General features: G+C 40.6%; 1 protein-coding gene across 3 annotated transcripts in view; it reads left to right on the forward strand.

The window, feature by feature from the left end:
• MAMLD1 (mastermind like domain containing 1) overlaps positions 1 to 20,956 on the forward strand; it is an 83,589-nt gene that overhangs the window by 6,760 nt on the left and 55,873 nt on the right. For 2 of the 3 annotated variants that reach the window (XM_058847896.1, XM_058847897.1), the window contains one exon: positions 5,588 to 5,801. The exons of the other annotated variant lie outside the window; for it this stretch is intronic. In XM_058847896.1, coding sequence (XP_058703879.1) covers positions 5,748 to 5,801 — 54 coding nt within the window. In that variant the 5' untranslated portion in view covers positions 5,588 to 5,747. The remainder of the gene's footprint in view (positions 1 to 5,587; positions 5,802 to 20,956) is intronic. 3 annotated transcript variants of the gene reach the window in all.

Raw genomic sequence — 20,956 nt, forward strand, 5'->3', positions numbered from 1 at the left:
CAGCATTTACTTGTCAAGTTGCAGTAGGGCTTTCAGAGCTGTTAACTTTGGTGTGAACTTCATTGGGTAGGTGGTAGGAGAGTACACCCAAATTTCTCTTTCCAGCGCCCAGCTTAGCAGTCCTAAAGTCCTTAGTAGTCCTTTTACATTTTGTAAATGATGAGGCTCAGATTTGATCCAAGAATTATGGCCTCAAGGATCAGGCCTTTCAGTACAGACAGGAAATTGTTGTGTGCCCCACCCTGCTCATTCTTGCCTGATGGGGGAAGCAAAATGGAGGCAAAGCAGGGCTCAGTATACTATCTCTGATGGATGAATTTTACCTAGCTCTTTCCTCCTGTGGAGAACCTTTTGCACCCAAAGGGAAGACCAGAGGGAAAAGCTGTGGGTTTCCTTCCTCCCCTCCCTACCCACTAGCCAGCTGGACTGGCTGGAGGACACACGCTGTGCCCAGGGAGTGTGTGGCTGGAGGCTGTTTCCATGGGGCCAGTGGAGAGCCAGTGGGGCCCAGTTGTGGGAGATGCAGTGGGATGAAGGCTTTCATACGGCACTTTACTCATAGCGCTGCCTTGTTCCTACAATGAGCCATTGATAAGCACTGACCTGATTAAAGGGCTGCTGCTCACGGGGGCTAGGGTGCAGCCTCGGCCTCTGGCAGGGGCTGCTGGGCTGCCCAGAATTCATCTTTGGGAATGGGTGGCCAGACTGAGGAGGGGGAGACCAGAATTCATTGGAGTGTCTTGTCCAGAGGAAGGTATCATATTGTGATTTGTTGAGGTCCATGATGGGACTTGGCAGTTTTATTGATAAAGGAGTGTACATAAGTAACCCTTATTATATATATTATTAGGCATGTCCTAATTTGTTAATAATTTATGATCTGGGTAGTACAGAAATGCTGGTGCTGTTAAAGCACTTCCACATGGATCCTCAATCTCTGCAGGCCCCGTGCTTGATTTTTACTTTAATTGCAATACAGGCATTTTGGTTTTTTCCATTTGGTTTTGGGTTTTTTTGAATTTACATGGTGATCCCACTGCAGGTGCCTGTTGTGCCTTCCCATTTGGTCAGGGAAAGCTGGGTACTCAGTGTGGTGCAGACAGGATCAATGTTCCCTCGGCAGGTGTTACCTATGGGAGGGTGTTACCCCACATAAGGCAATCTCTTGAGTGGCAGCAGCATTAGCCCCAGGAGAAGCCTGTTCCTTATGCCTTTCACCTTTGGAGGGAAGGTATCAGTGTGGTGGGAATGGAGGCAGTGGTGCTTCTACAATTCCTGCACCAGGATTTGCCAGCACAGGAGACAGAATGCTTCTCGCACAGCACAGAACAGGTGTTCTTCAGTTACCCCCTGTTGATAACAGGCTGTGTTTGCATGGATTTAAAACCTGGTTACTTTCATGTGCCACAGCTAGAGAGATTGGAAGAAACATTTACCTCTGCTGACACACACACACAAAAGAAATACTTGGTATCATCAGCATGATCTGTCTGCCTCTTTCTTCTTTCACAGTTTTTCTTTTCTATGGAAGTTTCTTTTTATCTAGAATTCAGTACCTTAAAATTCTGAGCAGATTTGGGAGTTACACCTACCCCAGACGTACCCTATTTATTGCTTTCAGAGTAACCCAGCACGTTTATTCTGTTGAGGGCAATGAAATCCATTAGCTGCATTAAAATCCAAAGCAGCAGGTAACTTTCTAGATATGTTGTGAAATATAATGCCATTGTTTGCTTTTATTAATGTCTCGAGGTGGATTACACAGTAGTTAGAAGGCTGTTCTGCTTGGTAAAAGACTGTCTGTAATTTCAAGTGGTTGATCCTGATCAGGCAGTTCAAGTGGCTGCAGCAACTGTCCCTTGGAGCTCTAAATCACATTTGTCACAAGATCTGCCTGGTAGTATTGGCTGCTCCAAGAATTACTCTGACTTCTCAGCACTCTCTCCCTTTGGTTGGATCACAACAGTGAGGGACTTGCCAATCTTCTCTGTTCTTTGTGCCTAATTCTGAAAGACTGGCAGGCTTTATGCTCTGTTTTCTGAAGAGGGCCCAGCTTTACTAAGCTGCCTGTCTGTCAGGGATTAATTTAACCTCTAATTACTACGTTTTCTTCACAGTTTGCTGCACATGAGCATGTTGTAACAAAAGCACAAAGAAGTATGTCATTTTATTTAGCCACTACTCTGAAATTAATTTAGGGGGTACAGAGTCAGATCTGACACACTTGGTATTAAAATAATTGTGCTGGAATTAGAATTAAAGTACATAATCTCGTTGTTTCTAATGATACAACAGTACTAGTGTAAATTGTGTTGTTAACTCGTTAGTTATGGCCACAGTAATAGAAGCGATATCTACTTACAGAGAAACCCTCAAATAAGCATCTCAGCAAAAGTTTCCCCCAAATAATTCATGGTTTCCTCAAAATTATGACATGGTTTCTACTTGATTTCCATCTGACATTTTGGTTTAAGATTATATATTCAAGTGTAGTTTGTTGGTTTTTTTCTCAAAAGGTCTGTCAAATTACAGTAAACAGACATTTATGAAGGCTTGGGCTTCTTCCAGCCTGGATGATTTTTGATTATTTTTTTTTTAACATGTGGCATCATGGGAACAGTACAGAAGGCCATATGTCCTCTTGTCCCTGCTCACAGGGACATCAGCAGTGCCACAGCTCACATTGAGAGGAGCCTGCTGTCTTGAAGGGAGTGAGTCTGCTCCTGATACGAAACATGGGATGACTTTCTTCTTTTCCAATTCTGTAACATTGACAACAAAAGGTGTCATTTGGTTGATTTTTTTTCTCTTTTGGGGAGGTTAGGCTTGGGAAACAGGCTATCTCCAGTTTAGGTAAATGTAGCTAAAATGTAGCTAAAAGTTGGTGGTGGTGCATCAGAAATGTGCAGTAGTGGTCTTGTCATCAGCTGTGTTCATTAACTCTGAGCCAGGCTTGTTAAATAGACTTTGAAAATGTAATTTCCCCTGTAAGGTTGGACCTGAAAAATCATATGTATGTACTGATAGTTTATTTCTAATGGAAACAGAAGATTGGTTGTATATTTTTGTGTTGTGCATTTGAGTTACAAAGCATGGGCCCAACTCAGTAATTCTTCTTCAGTAAAAACTGTAAGTGCAATTGATGGGAAACTTCCCCTAAAGATTCCCCAAGGTCAGGTAGAACACAGTTACAGTCACATCTTGTATATCCTTTCTCAAAAGGAGAATTAATGTGACATCATTATCCAGGCTTGTGACAACAGTGACACAGGATTGCCAAAAAGACTAAAGGGAGGAAAGTGATGATTGGTTCTCTTTACAGTAGTAGATCAAATTATTTCTCTGAAATCTTTCATCACTTTTCTCAATTCCCAAACTGTAGCCAGTTACTGTAATTATTTACTCTAATTACTTCCAACCTACAAGTAAATCAGACCAACTGATGTGAGGGATGAGGTAGTTCACTGAGCTGGCAGTCGGGTTTGGAGACACTCTCGCTGGTCAGAAGTTCCATAGGATGGTTTGATAGTTCTGTGTAGCAAGTAGGATTTTTTGTGGATGTGAGTTTTCATATAGCAAGCCAAGGCTGAGTAATGCTTATTCAAATTTCAAAGTTGTCAGCATTTTTTCACTAAGGGCCTGAATATCTGTATGTATATATGTATTGCTGGAGGCAATTTTTGGAGTAAATGGTTCCTAGGTTCTTACTTGTCCGTTGTAAAATGGCAATGATGGTGCTTTGCCTTTACCTTTGCACTAAGTATCCTTAGCAAGTTAAATAGTTCATAAATCATCAGTGCTTATTGCCAGCTGAGCTCTTTATGGTCTTTTCAAATAGTTATTAGTTATATTCTATATAATAGAAATTATATTCAAAATAAAGGTGGGTATATTCTACTGGAAGCCCCCCCTCACTGTGCACAACAGTTTTATTTCTTTGCTTTGGCTGTACTGCCAAGTCAGGTGGATTTTTTTTATTTTTTCACCCCAATATGACATCATAGTGTCTTTATTTTTGGCGAAACTTAAGAAATACATATAGGGATAAAGCAAATATTTAAAGAAAAAAATGGCATCTACCTCAGGCATGTATTTTAATGTTTCGTGTTTCATTCTCTGTTACACGCCTTCATAAGTTTAAGTTTTCAACAGTGGTAAAAATGTCAATATTCTACAAAGACATTTGTAACAGTTCCAAACACACCAGTAGCTTTGTTCCCAAGCATTAGTATGTAACATTTAGTATGTAAACATTAGCATTAGTTTAAGAATAATTATGTATCACTCATTTGGGTGGTTATCAGGAAGGATACTGAGTATAATTTCACTTTGCTTGGACTAGTTACTTAAAATCTTACTATGATTTTCACAAATCCAAATTTATATAAGGAAATAATTTCTGAATGTATTTGATACTTCAGTAGATCTTGCTGATGGTCAGGTACTTTTAAGGACTTCACTTTTTCTGTTACTTTAACTTACTTAATTTCTTAATTAATTGTGTTGATTTAAATAAATTCACACAGAGAAAAGCTCAAGTTTATACAATTTTCTAGTCAGAAATACAGGCAAAAGGTTTTGATCTCTGACTGTCAAATGGTGACTCATTAAAAAAGAATTTTTGTTCCTCCCTTTTCAAAGGGTTACTCACTACCAAGCAGTAATTATCTAGTTTTGATGCTACTGCATTGAAATGCTTGACATTGTTGGTATACTAAGTCCAAAGCCTGTAAGACTGTTCACAGGCTTCATGGGTTTTTGTTTGTTTGTTTTCATCGATTAAAGAAACCCATTGGGAGATATTCTTCAAGCTTTACCCTGTGAATTTGAGTACAAACTTTGTTTGGATTTTAATAACAGAGGACCTTGTCCATACTTTAAGCAGTAGGTCATTCAAATTATTTTTAAAAACACATGACCAAGCAAGCACTAATTTCTTTCCAATTTTGCATTGGGTAACATTAGACAAGGACATTGGAATTCGTCTAAATAAAAAAAAAAAATTCTTTGTCTTCCACATCAAGGGTTGTATGCTAAGCATTTTCTAATACTGTATTGCATAAAGCTGAAAATAAATTGTACTGAAGAGAGACAGATAAAATCCAGCCCAAGGCATGCCCTTTTTCTCCATTTCCATATTAATCTTGACTCTCTGAGCGTCTCTTTTGTCTTCCTGTTCTTACCTATTCTACACATTTGATGGAAGGGCACAGAGGCATGATTGAATCTTTCATCTCATCTCCCCTTCTTAGGTATGGATTGATTGGTTTGAATTTACGTAGCATTGGAAGGATGTTTTCTTGGTTGCATCAACACTTGTGTTTGACTTGAAGCAGAATGAGAGTGCATTTGAGCTTTTCAGTACTTATGAGACATGAATCTTGGTCCCTGATCCCAGGAGGTAGATCAGACTTAATTTCAAGTGAAAATCCTGCATCGCCAAATAACTTCCCATGTCAGTTAAAGTTCAATATTCTTGAATTTCAGAGATGTAAGATGAGTTGAATCTGAGGTTTGGGGCAGTGTGAAGGATGTAAAAGAAAATGTGGATGTTTCTTCTGATGCTGCTCTCCCTTCTCCTTCACAGGGCTCCCACGTCTGTCAGCTGTAACAGAGTGATTTGATTACTTTGTAGTGTTAAGCTAAGAGAATAAATCTGAGCATCTTGGGAATGGGGAGTCAAACCAACAATCAAACCCAAACAAGTTAATAAACATGAAGCATTTCTGCTCAGTGCTGCTGTAGAAATGCTAGTTCCAGAAATGCTTGGGGCAGCTGTGGTGAAGGCCCAGTCAATTAGTGTGAGTACATCCCCTATACACACCACCATTAACTGCATGCTGGGGGCTGAGCTCTCTGTTTTGAAAGAGAAGCATGCGTTTTCTGTTGGTTATAAATTATGAAGATGTTGAATGTCACAGGATGACTGTTTATTGCTTACCACCTTGCTTCCCATTCTCTCTACATACCTAGAAAAAGCTCGACTAAGGCAATCTGAATTGCCCTTTCTTTAAAATCACATTTGCTTTACACATTATCTACATATTGCTATCTTCCCCTTGTCAGTTCTTCTCTCCCCCAGCCCAGCATCCCACAAATTAGCCAGAAATAGAGCATTTCAGTGACTGTCTACAGAGGTGGTTTGAAATCTAAATTGTCGCCCTGGAAATTGAAGCCTTCTGATAATGTTTTCACAGTCTTAGTTGCTTTCTCATGAAAGTAACATAAACATAAGTTGTTTATCACATTCCTTCTAAGAAACGTCTTTTGATGGACATTTTTTATGACCAGTGTGGTTTGGAAGGTGGTAACTTAATTATCCAATCCCTGGTCATTGTAGAGAATCTATAAATACTGGAGTTAGAGAATAAAGGTACGGTTTTTTGTTCTGACACTGATCGTGTGTTCGTGTGAATCATTTTGTGTCCTCTAGCAACACTAAATGACACCCTCAGACTCGTTTCTGATGCCCACATGCAATGCTAGGTACAGTCCAGAGTCATTTGCAAGACAGTGTACATAGATACACTGTGAGCTACAACAACAGTGTCAAGTGTTGTTGAGTAAGAAAATCTGTACTCCTTGTCTGCATGGAACTGACTGTGGATGTGGATACTTCTGCAGATAAGGAAGGCTCCTTACAAGGAGCCTTATAATAGCCTGTTGCTTTAATTTTATCATATCTAAGAATGGCAGTAATGGCAAACTAGCCAGGAAATGACCAATTCTGGCTGCCCACAAGATCTCCCTGTGGAGCATCTACATGTATGTTATTTCAGGGTATTCAGTGACTATCTAGTCCAGCAAACATCCATTTGTTGATGTTCATGCCTGGAACAGAAACAGGTACAGCCCTTTGTACAAGAATGGCAGAAAATGTGCCATTGAGTGCTTTGCCCATCTGCTCCTCAAACAGTAGCAAAGCAAACTGTTAAACTTTGCACAGAGCTTAGGGCTTGATTAACTTAAATTACCATCCTGTGGTACGTGTTTGCAATGCCGAGGGGATTAGGTGGCATGTATTTTCAAGAAATACACGTTCATTATTCAGAAGGGTTATGCAATAACATCCAGCAGCCATTTCCTTTTTGAGCATAGCTGTGTCAGTAGTATAGCTTGTTTGTTTATGCATTCATCCAGCTGGATCCTGGTGAGGAGACAGACTGGCACAGCCAGCACCAGCGGAGCTGCTCTGCGGCACTGGCTGGCCTGGCTTTGCAAGCTGGTGCTGTTGCAGCCACACATGGAGAACCAGAGACCTGGGGGTGTAGAGGTGAAGAGATCCAAAGTACGAGGAGGCAATGGTAGGGGAGAGAGCTGGGATGGGCTGGGATATGCTGGGACCAAAGGGAGGGCAAAGCCAAGGAGACAGGAGAACTAAGGAAACTGAGCAAGTGTCTGGGAGATGATGAAGACACAGCAGGTTCAGAACTGCCTCAGTAAGGCTGGAATCTCTCATATGCCTGGTCCACAAGGTCCAGCAATTCCTATGACTTCCATTCAAGCAGTAAATGCATCCTGTGTGTAAACTTGTCCTGTGCTCCTTGGACACTGCCTTCCAGGCACTGCTTTTCTTTATTTCTGTTGTCTCTTAAGTTTGCAGGCCTTGTTTTTCCCTTTTGCTCTTCCTTTCATGCCTTTGTTGTGGTTCTTTGGCCCTGCTTCTGGGGTCTCACCTGGTGTCGCCTTTCCAGAGGCAGGCAGAGCTGTGGCAGGGAGCAGCACAGTGCCAGGGCTGTGCGCTCCCCATGATCACAGGAATGGCTTGATTTGGTTTGTTTTGCCAGAGGGATTTTCCTTGGGTGGGCACAGTGCTGGGGCAGCCCAGGTATCTCATAGCCGGCTGAAGCACATCCCTGTGCAGCGGTGAGATGTTCCCCTTGGATGTGAGCTGGTGCTAACAGTGGGGCAAAAGTGAAGGTATGACTACCCTGCTGTCCTTATTTGAATTCACTGGTTCAGACAGAAACAGTGAGGTCCGCTTTCACCTGGCCAACCTGCAGTTCAGTGTCAGCAGGACAACAGTGGCTGTGTGAGCTGAGTTTGGGCTGCAGGAGTTGCTTAAGACATTAAGTAAATAATCTGGCACTTGACCCATATGCAATAGCAGAAGTAACCAGAGCAGCATTGCCAGCCTGCCCCAGGCTGGCTTTCCCTGGGACAGACTTTCCTGGGACAGCCTCAGGGGCATGTCTGCATGAGACCAGTGCACCTTGCACCAGGAAGCTAGTTTAGATCTAGATCATCTGAGCTGCTAATTAAACATCTTTCCAAATCTCCTTCAACAGCAATTTGGGATCTTAAGGTGGCCTTGAATTTTGCGAACCAAAGACAGTAATGTTCTCTTTTACAGCTGTTTCTGAAGCTTTGTAGCTTCTCTGAAGTAAGGAGACATAATTCAGTGTTTATAAAGGCAGACCAGAAAGTAAAAGACTCTTTGGTTCTCTCTGAGAGCTTTTTCAAATGTAGAAAGAATGAGTCACTCGACATTTCATTACTGAATAGGAGCTGATTTACAAGTGCATATGCCCTGAGATGAATGCCAGTGGATGAACACCAATAGTTTCCTCCATGACCATGCTGTAAATGGGCTTCAGCCAGTTTGATATAATTAATTCTGGGACACTGTGCTGTCTTTTGAAATGGAAGCATCATCCTTCTTATGATCTTCTGAATGCTAGAAAGCCAATTAACATGGGAATTCCTGATTAGCTTTAATTCAGCTCTACTACTCTAAGAAAGCATAGTTCCTGAATTTCACAAAGAAAGCCTCTTCAAGCATGGATCCAAATCAGTGTACTGAAGATCCTGTTGGTAGGTGTGGTAGGTATGATTAATATTTACTTGATGTCTTTCATCTTCCAAGTACTTTACACAGAATAAGCATTTAATCTTCTCAAAAGATGTATGAGTTAGGTGAAGTAAGTTTTACTCCCTCAGCTTTATTAATAAAGGCAGAAAAATGGAAGCAAAGAGATTAAAGTAGTTGTGTCATGGTTATAAAGAAGGCCAGCACTGAAACTGAGTAATGTCAGGTTTCTATTTCTGAGTCCAGACTACAGTCTCTTCTTGGTAAGAAAAAGCAGCAGGACAGACTTTGGAATAAGAACATCATAAGAACTCAGTGAGGCATCACTTAGACTGATGCACTGCTAGCCTGTTCTCCTCCCTCCTCCCTTACAGAGGCATTCCTACAGGTTGCCACTTGAGTTGCAAAGCATCCATGGATATTTCCTTAGGCTGATATAATGGCCCAGTTTAGTCTCTGGTCTGGTTGGACCACTGAGAAATAAGTGTGTGTTGAAATTTCTGGAATAAAAGAGTCTCTGCTAAAGTGAATATGATGAGATGCATATATGATTTTAATCAGTTCAATGGCTTACTGCATTAGAAAGTGCTTAAATTACATTGTTGAATTTTAAGCAGGCAAGTTATCTCATTAATCTGAAAAAAATTTTGTTTGCCTTTGGTTTGGATAGGGCTACTCATAGAGCTCTATTTAAGTATACACTGAAGTTTATTGCCAAATCAGGGCCCTGGTTTGCAGCAAATGTCACCCTGAATTGAAGACTGGCAGGGAACCTGTTGAGGGCCCAAAGGTAGTTTTTGGCTTAAAGAGCTTCCTATTAAAATGAGTCAGTGGACAAAGCTTAACATCTGAGAAAGTTCTTGTGTGAGAAGGCATCTGATCTTTTGAAAGAGAAGCCTACTTGGTAGATGCATAGGGGTTGTGTGCATCCTGGATCTGGTTGTGCAACTGGTTGACTGTAATGGAAACACTCACCTGGGAGGCTCCGCTGGGAGTCTTCCTCCTTCTGTGTGGGGAAAAGCAATTGCCTTTTAGTTCCTCCAATCCTACCTTAAAGAAGAAAGAGAAGATGCCCTTGCCTGAAACTGAAATCCACTCGGAGATGGTGGCTGTAGAAGCCACTTCATATTGTCTATATTTGACTGTAAATTGAGCCTCCTGTTTCACACGGAGTAATGATTTTAATGCTGCAGTGAGGAATCACTGGGTGAGAGAAGGGAGGCAGCAAAGAAAAGTAGTGCTGCCGCACTCCCCTTGTAAGGCCATGGTTCAAAATGCTTAATTAGTTGTTTCAAACCAATGGCTCTTCTCCTTTGAGGCAGAAATGATGTATCAGCAAAAGCTGACCAAATTGATGTAGCAAATCAATTCTATGGTAATCTGTTTATTTAAACTTTGGTACCTAAACTTATAAGCTCTTCTCAAGTGTACCTGCACTGCTGTTCATTAGCCTGTATTCTTTTATGCTCTTGCTTGGAGGTTTGTGCTGCAGATAGCAAAATGGCCAGGACATGCCACTTGAATCTGCTTCCAAATGTAATGCAAGCAGGTCCGCAATAATAGCGCTAAAAAAAGAGCTATTTAGAAGCATTATTAATGGGAAAAAAGTTCAGGCAGGATTATGAAAAGTAAATTTTTATTAAGAGTGGAGAAGCTAGAAGAATGGACCGATTGCCCTGAGTCCTCTGGGCCCTCGAGCAATCAATTTCCCTTTCTAGTATTCAGTTACTTGCTAATTGTATTGATTTTTATCAAATATGTGTACAAATCAATTTTATATTTTAGTGCTATTAAAAGCTTCCTTCCTTCCTTGCAGGCAATGTTGCTCTGATCATTCTCATTGTCTTCCTTTATTTTAATGCTTTTATCCTAATGCATATTTTCATTATGACATGCATGTTTTTCTTTAGGACATTGAACTAGGTTTGGATTTTACCTTGATGCTCAGGGGTTGAGCAAATAGGCATCAATCAGTCCAAACCTCTGTGAAGTCAGTGGAACTGTCTGCTTAAGGAAAAATTGCAGGAAAGGGATGTGTGGTGTCATAAAATGAGTGTGTGCAAATGACCACACAGTGTGACCCCCTGAAGAATAGGAAGTACGGCTGCCACAGGATGGGGATTGTGCTGCAGAAAGCTTGTAATGAGAAACAGAGGGGATAAATGCTGAGCATGATGCACTCTTACTGAGTAAAGGGGGAAATGAAGTCAGGGTGAGAAAAATGAAACTCCTGTTTTATTAGGATGACCCCCATTGCTGCTGCAAACCAAGTCACTTAGGCACGTCAAGTAAAGTGGATACTGGAGAAATCTCTGAGCAGAGTGAATCTGTTGAGCTCTGAACAAAAAAAAAAAACAAAAAAAAGCCAGCATTCTCCATTTGTGTTTGTTTATGCCCATGGAGATTCAGATTGTTTTGATTGTCAAAGGTACCTGTTTTCTGAGACAGAACACACTTGTGAGCCACACAGTTTGGGTTTGGGGAGAATCTTTTTGGCTGTGTGTGAGCCTGAGAAATGGACTCCCATAATTTAAATATTTGGTGTATGTACAGCACTGCCAGAGATGGTGGGGAGACTTTGGACTTTTAAAGGTGTGAGCAATAGTCACAGAACAAAGGAAGTTAGCACTCTGCTATTCCAGTTGCCTCTGACTTAATATTAAAACTGGAGAGTTTATGGTGGTGTATTTTCCACTCTTACGCCCAGGCACTTAAACAAAATACTTTTATACTTTTCTTCAGGAAGGAAGAGTTGCATTAGCAATTATTTGGGTATATACACATGTGGTAAAAATGTACCTTACATTAAATCGTCTAAAACAGTGGTACATAGAGCATTTTTTATTTTATGTGGATCACTTTGGTCTTTTTGATTGCTCTTCTCCGTGGTTCCACTGATGTTTATTCATCTCACAGCAAACCCATTTGGGAAAACCAGCCAAAGCCACAGCTTTCTCAGCCTCTCCTCCCTGCCAGTTGCTGGTCCAAAAGGCAGAGGTGCTGTGGTATAGAAAGACAGACCCAAGCCCTCCTGCCTCATCCAAAGGCATAAAAGGACCGGGGTTCTTGTTCCCCATGACCCCGAGACAACAGCTCAGCGGGGAGTAGGCATCCTTTGTGCCCCATGACACGATTTTGCTGCACTCCCTGGATGCCACAATGGCTTTTCTTGCCACTTTGGGGTGCTTGATATATTCAGATCCAGTGTAGGTACTGCAACCACCATCATCAGTATAATGTTTTAGAAGCTGGTTAGGAGAAACCAGTCTTCTTGTCCTTTGATCTTAAGCACAGCGAGTCCCTCCCTGTATTCCCAGCTGGAGTGGAGGACAGATCCTGTGTGCATGCACAGGCCCCTGAGCGAGGAGCTGGCAGCTCCGTGTCCGAATGGCCAGGGCTCTGTGCGAGAAGAGCCGCTGTGCTGCTGCTGGCTCTGGCACCACTTGGCTGACCGGGAGCACATTTTTGTCATTAGGTTTATACAGCACCTATTGTACGAGAAATCACAGACTGGATAAACCGTGTGAGAGGTCATTATAACACAGAGAAGATAAATGTACTGGTTCTGCTGGAGGCTGTCCTCAGGCTGTTTGTTATGTGTCTCTAACACTGTCACTACATCACACACTTCCTCGATCTCCGTATTACCCTACAAGCCTGTCTAATGGGATCCTCTGTTGCTGATTCCAGCTTACCCTGACCTACTTCTTTCTTGTGTCCCAGCAAGCTGTCAGGAGCTATCAGAGCACTGGGAGCTGAAATAAACACTCACTGAGGGGAAAAGCGAGGCTGTCTCTGGTGAATTTAATTAGCTTTGTTTAACTGGCTTGTTTGCTTTGTAAATCACATCATTTTTAGTCAAATTTAAGGGATAAAAAAATCTGTAATTAAAATCAAATGATGCACGACCTTATTAAAAGTCAAGGGTTTTAGAAGTTCTGTACAAAAAGTCATTTAGTTTGTAACAGATTTGCAGCACTCTGAATATTTTAGGGAGAAGAAGGATGAAACTGAAATTCTTTTTGGTTTTGGAATCTTTCTTCAGACTGGAAGGAGATTGGGGCTTTTTGAATCATTATCTTTACCTTTTCCTGAATATAGTTTTTTAAAAAAATTTCTTTGGTCTTTTTTGCACACTCGCTGCATAAAATTTTAGGATCCAAATAAAGATTCTTACTGTTCCTTTCTTCCCTATGGCCTAAGCGTCCGTGTATTATGCATAGTTTGAATCCTTGCTGTTGTGTGAAACCATGGTTTAAATCCTGGCTTCCCTTTGCATGTCTTGCATTTTTGAGTGTTGGAACAGAAGTCATTGTAATTTTGACTCTGCCAGACAAATGAAGCACTGACTCGGCAAGTCATCACTGGGTTGAATTTGAAAGTGCTTAGTGTTTTTATCAGACAATACATTTTGTCTTTCAGGTGCTTTACTCTATTTCAGTATGACACATACTTCTAATAAGTGATGTTTTTGCTCTTGTCAGTGTAGGGTCTAATCCTCTTGCTGTTGAAAATTATAAAAGCCCTATGAATTCATGATATGTCTTATCAAAATCTGGCTCAAGTATAAAATGTCTGGCCCCAACTTCTGATTCTTCTTCAACAGAAATATTTTTCTGCCTTGCATCATGCATGCATATTGATAGAGCCTCTTGAGCACGTGGCTTGTAGAGATACCCTCATCCTTGTGCTGAGCTGCAGCATGGACAGAAAAGGATTAAAGGACCGCTGAGAAATAAATGGGTATGCATGAACTTGCAGTGTGAGAAACAGTAAAATATGGGATAAAACTACTATCCGAGAGTATGAGAGGAATTAAAAATCTTTTTCATAAAGGTGCAGAACTTCTTTGAGTCTTTTGAAGAGGATGTAAGATTGGCTAACCTGTAGTACTGCACTGAGAATTACTTGTGGTAGTAATCTCATTGAGGAGTATAATGAGCAGCCTGATCGCTCAATGACTTCTGAGTAACTCACTAACTTAAGAATCACTGTGAGGTTTCAGGGAAGGAAAAGAGAAATGTTCTTTTCTCAGTGGGAGTTTTGGAGTTCCCTTGGCCCCACTGGAATGTGTGGTGCTGGAAGCTGTCTGCTGTGCCAGGAGTGGAAGTTGATGGGAGTCTTACAAAAAGATACACAGAGGGAGTGGCTTGACAAAATTGAATTGAAACAAGAATATCCAGGTGAGGGGGCAACCAAGCACCAAGTGGTTACAGTAAAGTTTGTGGTCTTTCAACAGTAGGTAATGAGGCAAGGAAAGTTGAGACATCCCAGTTACCTTTCAATATCTTCAATTACTCCAGTGAACACAGAACAGAAAATTTCAGGTATTGTAACTTCAGAAACTCTGCTTGCATTCTACAGCTTTACCAGATCCTGTATATATCTTGTGGATTGAGGTCTTGGTATTTTTGGCATCTGTAGCTGAGATGTGTAGAGTGGGAGGAATACAAGTACTGCTCCTAGGTTATTGCTCCAGAGAAAGTGGCTGAGGTGCATATTGTGGAGCTTTTTTCACAGACGTTGAAGCAGGCTTGTTTTATAATCTGATCCAGTGGGAATGGCAAGAAAAATTTAGAGTTTTGACACCCTCTCAAGAGGAGAGTGGTAGAGCAGGGAGGTACGAGGGGGCTAAAGCTAAATGCTAAATGCTAATGAGCTAAATGCTCATTTGGACCCATTAGCTGCTGAGTGTTGCTCACTGCCGCTGGGAACTGGGTGTGAGGACAAGGAGACCTCAGCGCTGTGGGAAGGTGGAAATTTAATGTGTTTAGCAACAAACGTGATTAATAGCTGTGTGCTTGTCATCTCTGCGATAGCACCATCATCCATCCGTTCATCTCCACAGCGGTGGGAGGAGGGGAGCAGGAGAGGGACTCTATGCTCGGGGTGGAGGGGATGTGTGCTCTTGGTAGAGATCAGGAACTGAGAAAGGGACCTGTCCTGGCACCTCCCTTTGCACTGGAAAAAACTTCTAGGAAACTGCCTGGCATGTTCTGGGCACCACTGTAATCTGAATAATAAACATTTAATTCCAAGCTCCTCATATTTGGCTGTTGTTCTGTTCAATGATGCTTAGCTTAGAGGAGACAAAAAGGGACAAATGTTCATAAGATTTGAGTCGTTTAACTTAAATCAGCCTCCTCCTACCCACTATTGACAGATCAAGAGAACCAATGAGGCATGTTTAATTACACATGCCTCCGTTTACAATTTGTCTGCAGAGGGATTTTTTTTGTTCTTTTTTTTTTTTATTCCTCATATCACAAGGTAAAATTTGGTCCTGCGAGAGGTCTTACTGAATGTAAGACGAGCAGGGCTGCAGTGGGGGTTTTTTCCCTTTTTAAATGTACATGGAATATCTTCTAGGTCAAATTATTTAATCTGGTGCTCTAATGTGACATGGTTTAGCAATCCGTCTGCTCCCCTTCTGCTTGTAATAAGTGACAAAAATATGGCTTCTTGCTCGATAAATGGGTTAACAGTATTCACAAGGCAGGTAATAGAAATCCATATTAATAGGTGGAAATTGGCTCTTGATGCCAAGCAGGAGAGTCTAATGAAAATATTATTGTTTTAGCTTCCAGCTCCTTTGGAAGCTGAAAGGTAAATGCCCATATTATATTCTTATTACCTATTTATCACACTATATAGCTGAGTGGCTATTTATTAAATTACATTCATATTTAATGCCTGTTTGTATACTTTTCACCCAATGTGTTCTCAAAGGAAATTCTCTGGAAGTGTTTCAGAAATATGCAACTGTTTTCCCATTCTCTTTTTGTAAAGTAAGCCCATTGTTGCAAACTGTCAATATACAATTGGCTTGGAAATTGAATTGTTTCCTGCTAAGCTGTAAGAACTAGCTAATCCTGCTCTATTTAATTTAGGAAATAAATATTTAAAAATCTGGAAAACACAAGGTATTTTTGGGTAGTGTTGATTCTATTTTAGTCTTTGAAAATACCCAAGATCCCACGAGTTGGGCTTACCTATTTTCAGCTTTAATTTAGCATTAAATTGCTTCATCAGGGATTTTATATATGACCTGTATGTTTGTGATTCTTTTGAGAATATTTAAAATAGTACTGAATACCATCAGAGATAAGAAATTAGAAGCCTGTTTATTAATACACCTACTTATCATGCTTCTCCAGTTTTACACTCTTACTTTCTTCTTAAGCAGCACATTCAATTAATTCCATCTAGGTTAAAAGGAAAAACAAAAAAAAGGAAGAAAACTAAAAGAATAAAAAAAAACTAAAGCCAAAACCCCAGCACAGCTCAAGTATTCCCACATAGCTTTGACCTGGAGAGTGCTGGCATCTCAAGGGCTTTTCTGTACACACTGAGAGGCAAAAAAAAGGGAAGGTAGGCTTGCATGTTCTTCCATCATATTATTTCCAGTTTGTCCCTCTTGTCAGAGCACTGTGACTGTGCAGCACTGTGGGGTGATGCAGTCACAGTGAGTCAGGCGAGGACCAGGGCTGATAGCCAAGGGCTCCTGTTTTTCTGTATACCTTGTCCAGCAGAGTCAGACCACTTCCTTCCTGACCAGCATCCTGCACTCATAGAGCATGCAAGAGAGATGCCCAGCTGGAAGTCTGTGCCAATTTATTTAAACAATCCCAAACAGGACATTTGACTCTCATTCTTACACTGAGAAATAGCTGTAATGTGTAGAAATCTGAAGAGCTTATTCTTTCCCTTCACCAAGTTATTTGCAGATGCCTCAGAAATACCTGGGGCTTGGTGCAAGCAGCTCCTGTGCTCACACAGAGCCTCAGCAGCTCTCACAGGCACCCTGGTCAGGCATGAAACAGCCCAGGTGAAATGCAGGAGTCCCTACCCATGAAATCCTTCTAGGAGATCAGGCTGTAAGGTCTGGACTTAGATATTAGAAGAAGGCCAAGTGGTTTTCTATTCAAAGGCTTTTATAGCTCTTGTCTGCTTGAAATTTAATTTCAGTGGAATATTGTATTGATCCATCAATGCAATCTGTTAAATACTGCTATTTAAACCACTCTGGCTTATTTATATTAAGGATAAATAAATAACTCAGAGCTGCTGTGCACATTGCAGCTCTCTGCAGTGTGGGAAATAATGCAAACACTCACTTCTGCAAAAAGCAGGTTAATGACTTTTCATTTTTATTAAAATTTTGCTGCCACTACTCTTTAAAGACTTAATCTTTGTCATTAGTGGGTTGTAACAATGCCCAGTGAACATACTTTCAAGTTAGAGAGACTGAAAAAAAATATATAAAAATACCATATTATGCTTCATTTAGTACTGATTTACATTATTAATGTAAGAGAACAATTCAGAAAAATATCATGCTACCAATTTTTTATTATATTTTTTTAATGGTGTGGAGAGAAACAAGAAATCAGTCTTCTGGAGTATGTGGAGCATATGAGCAAGTAGCAGTTCATGCAAATTTTAGCAGGTTTATTGTGTTTTGACATTTTAGGCATCTTGGATCAGCAAATATTAATGTTTTAAGAGCTATTGCAAGGGCTTCCTTAGATTTTGTACATATATATATATAAATATATATAGACTAAGAAGTTTATATATATGAGTGTATGTATATGTAGAGATGTAGAGAAACTCCTGTTGAGCATTTTAGTTGTCAGGGGAATAAACTCTTCAAACTGTTTTTCTTCCAGTTTTAATAATCTTAAGTCCCATTTTAGTACTTGCAGCTTTGCTTTACCTCTGTGTTCACTCAGTTTGATGAAGATTCTATGGGCTAATTAGTTTCATTTCTGGTTATGGCTGATATCTGATAGTTTTTGTTCTTTTGGCTTCTCAGATCTTTATCAATGCTCTGGTGTGTTTACCGTAAGCACTGCAGGGAATGGTTGTTCTCTCTTCTGTACCCCAGTAACACATATTGCAGCACTTGACCGGTTCCCCATTTTGTGAAACCTCTAAAATATGACTCCTTCTGAGTCATATTTTATTTTATTTTATCTGAGTCATATCATATTGATAGAAAAGTTGCATTCAATCCTTTTTCATGTAATGTGACAGTACAGCAGAATTTATAGCATTGGAACTCATCTGAGAGACACCCATAGTGACACTAATATTTTCTGATCTGCCTTAATTTCTTTTCTTATTCCAGGCATCTGTAAATGACTGTGTTAATTTTTTGTTTAATGTTCTTTAAGATGAAATTTTGCCAATTGGTGTTTGGGCAAGTCTTTAATAATATTTTTTTTTTATTTTCTTGATTTGTTATCTAACTCTTCAACAGTTTGAGCATATTTGAGTTATTTTGAGTTTGGATTCTGTCCTTGGAAGTCAACACAAAGTGCTTAGCATGAGGCAGAGCTCTTGTAGATCCTACAGTAATGTGAAAGCAGCTTGTGGCACTGCAAACAACAGCAAAACCACTTACAGGTTTAATATGTTTGGATAGGAAATGCCCAAGAAAATGTATTTCTGAGCCCTGTGTTGTTTGGTAAGTCATACTGATGCACAGCCAAGGGCCTGAGGAAAAGTTCAGGAATGGCAGAGAGCAAGGGAGGAACTCATTGGTGGAGTATTTCTATGGAGAGAGATTCTGGGCTGTTTATTGATTGCTCGGGTCATTGGTGAAAGGTCAACAGCTCTGCTGTGTCGGCAGATAAAGACAGAGGAATGGCATGTTGAGGTCACATTGGAAAGGAATTCAGGCACGCTAAAGAACGTTTTAAACCTTTACTTACTCAAAAAGGGTTGTGAGGTACTGAGCTTGCACATATATGACCCTTCAGTGTAAGATTAAGAAACCTTATTCTCAGCTTTCACTGAGAGTTTTCCCCTTCATTTTACAATCTGCTTTTAAAGTTGAACCATTTTAAACTCATTGCTTAATTCCTTGCTCCTGGTTTTGTGTCTGGCAAAGATTAGAAAAATATTTCCTTGTGCAAAGAAACACTGGTAATTTTTTCTGAACAACCAAATTCTAATGCAATTATGCCCTATAGTTAATATAATTTTTTTTCCTCAAAGTGACTGTACAGTGCTGAGCCCTGTTTGTGTTTATTTCTATTGTGTTTTGCTTTTATCCTCCATGAAGCTAACTATTGCATGGCAGGGCTGATGTTTAACACATCTGAAAGGTGAACTGTTCAGGGTAGAATTTAAATCCAAAGGACTCAGGTCTTGTCTGAACAAGGTAGTAACACTGCTCATCAGCTGGTGTGTGCTGGAATTTAGACAAGCAGAGTGAAAACAATCCTTGTCATTTTATTTACCTCCATTAGGAGCCAATTTAAATGAAAGCTAATAGGCCATTATTGCACTTTAGAAAAAGGGTTCTTATAGAAACACTTAAGTTCTGGTTTTAAGTAATCCAGTGCAGATTTGTTTTGTAGTAAGCTGTAAGTAGATGGGGAGCTGTTTTCCAGATTTGGGGACCAAAACCCCTGTCAATAAGCATGGTATTCTCTCTAATGCAAAGTCCTGGTCCAGACCTTCCCCATCACCAAAGTCCCCTTAATCCCTGGAAGCGGTACAGGGAAGAACAGCCAGACACAAAGTGAGTGGCAAAGATCACATTTGTTTCTTTAGTCAAGTTGGGCATAAAGGCAATAAGTGAATAGGATTTGTATAGAAGACATGAGAAAAGATTTGTGTGTTGGAAACAGGGTTGCTGTGACAGATGATTTAATATTGTCACTTAGTCTGGGCTTCTAAACTCCAAAATTACAACTAAAAAAAAAAAATCCCAGTATCTTTCTTCAGTGACTCAAGGCTCCTGAGTTTATGATGAGGGTAGATTTTTAAAATATTTTAGTATTAAAACTAATAAATCCTACCTTTTAGATCTTCCAGGATTGCTCAGGTAGTTTGCTTCCCCCATGCCAACCTTGATGCAAAGCACTATGTAAAGGTAACACTTGTGCTTTTGATGAAGACACTCAGAACTGCTCAGGAGAAGATGCTAAGGAGCATGTCCATGAACTGGGCCTGTCCCAGCATCCTTGTGCACCCTCTACATCATCACTGCTAACCAGGGCTTCTCCTGTTCAACTTTATAGGTTGAGATGTTCAATGCAGCCATTTCTGTACCTCACAAAGAACAGAGTAAAAAATACATATCTTGCCTATTTTGCAATCATCTCATCTCTGCTGTTCCCAGCAGCTCGGATGTGGATGGAAGGTGACTGTGATCCTCCAAACTGCCCATTAGGCAGGGGGCACTACCTGATGTGCCCTGCTCTGGCACTGTCCTAAGAGGACAGAGCAACAGAGAAGCTGCTTCCAGCGGTTTGTGTAAAACAGCTGTAGTGGTGTGTGTATTTTGGGTGAAATTTTGATAAAATATAGAGGAAAACTTTTCAGAGGCTAAGCCAAATGTGATGCCCAGCAGAGGATTTTTAGCCTTATTGATGTGTGGCAATGCTACAATGCCTCATAGGTTTTCTGAATACTAGAGAAGAGTTGTGTTAGACCAGTAATGACTGTAATAAAAAAAAATCAACAAAGTAAAAATTAATAAATTACTTTTTTAAAATTCATTAAGAAAAATGGAGTCTTGAAGATGAAATGAATACCCTGCTATTTGCCTGTAGTTGCTGAATCACATCCTGCTCTATCCAGAATTAACTACATGTTGGCATCTAAATGGATGTTGAGTCACCTCTGCAATATGAACTGGTGATTTACATTCATACACCAGAAAAGTGTCTCTGTTTAACAGTGGGGGGAAAAAACCCAACCCAAACTGGTTTTTGCAAGAGAATGTCCCAGAGGAAAAATCTCTGGATGGGGTTAAGATTTCTATTGATAACAGGCAAAAGCTTGCCAGGGACCTGCTCCATTGTAGCTGCTGGGAGAAGGTGCAGAGGTGCAAATACCCAGCTGCAGTGTTGGCTATGAACACATCCAGGAGGCTGCTGCTGGAGCTGCAGGAGCTACAGGTCCCTCCTTTTTCTAAATGTATGGTCCCAAAACCTGAAGCAGTGTCTGGGGAGCAGACTCCTACAAATACTGGCAGAGCCATGTGCCAGCACTGTGCCCAGAACACTGTGACCATGTTTTCTGTGTGGTTGCCCTCCCTTTGCAGAAAATCAGCCCTTTGTCTGAACAACTCCTTTCTCCTTTTCTTTTCTTTCTGAAGTTTTCAGTTGGTGACTGGGAAGCGGGGAG

Source organism: Poecile atricapillus, chromosome 12, assembly GCF_030490865.1.
Source record: "Poecile atricapillus isolate bPoeAtr1 chromosome 12, bPoeAtr1.hap1, whole genome shotgun sequence".
In the NCBI taxonomy this organism is placed as follows: Eukaryota; Metazoa; Chordata; class Aves; order Passeriformes; family Paridae; genus Poecile; species Poecile atricapillus.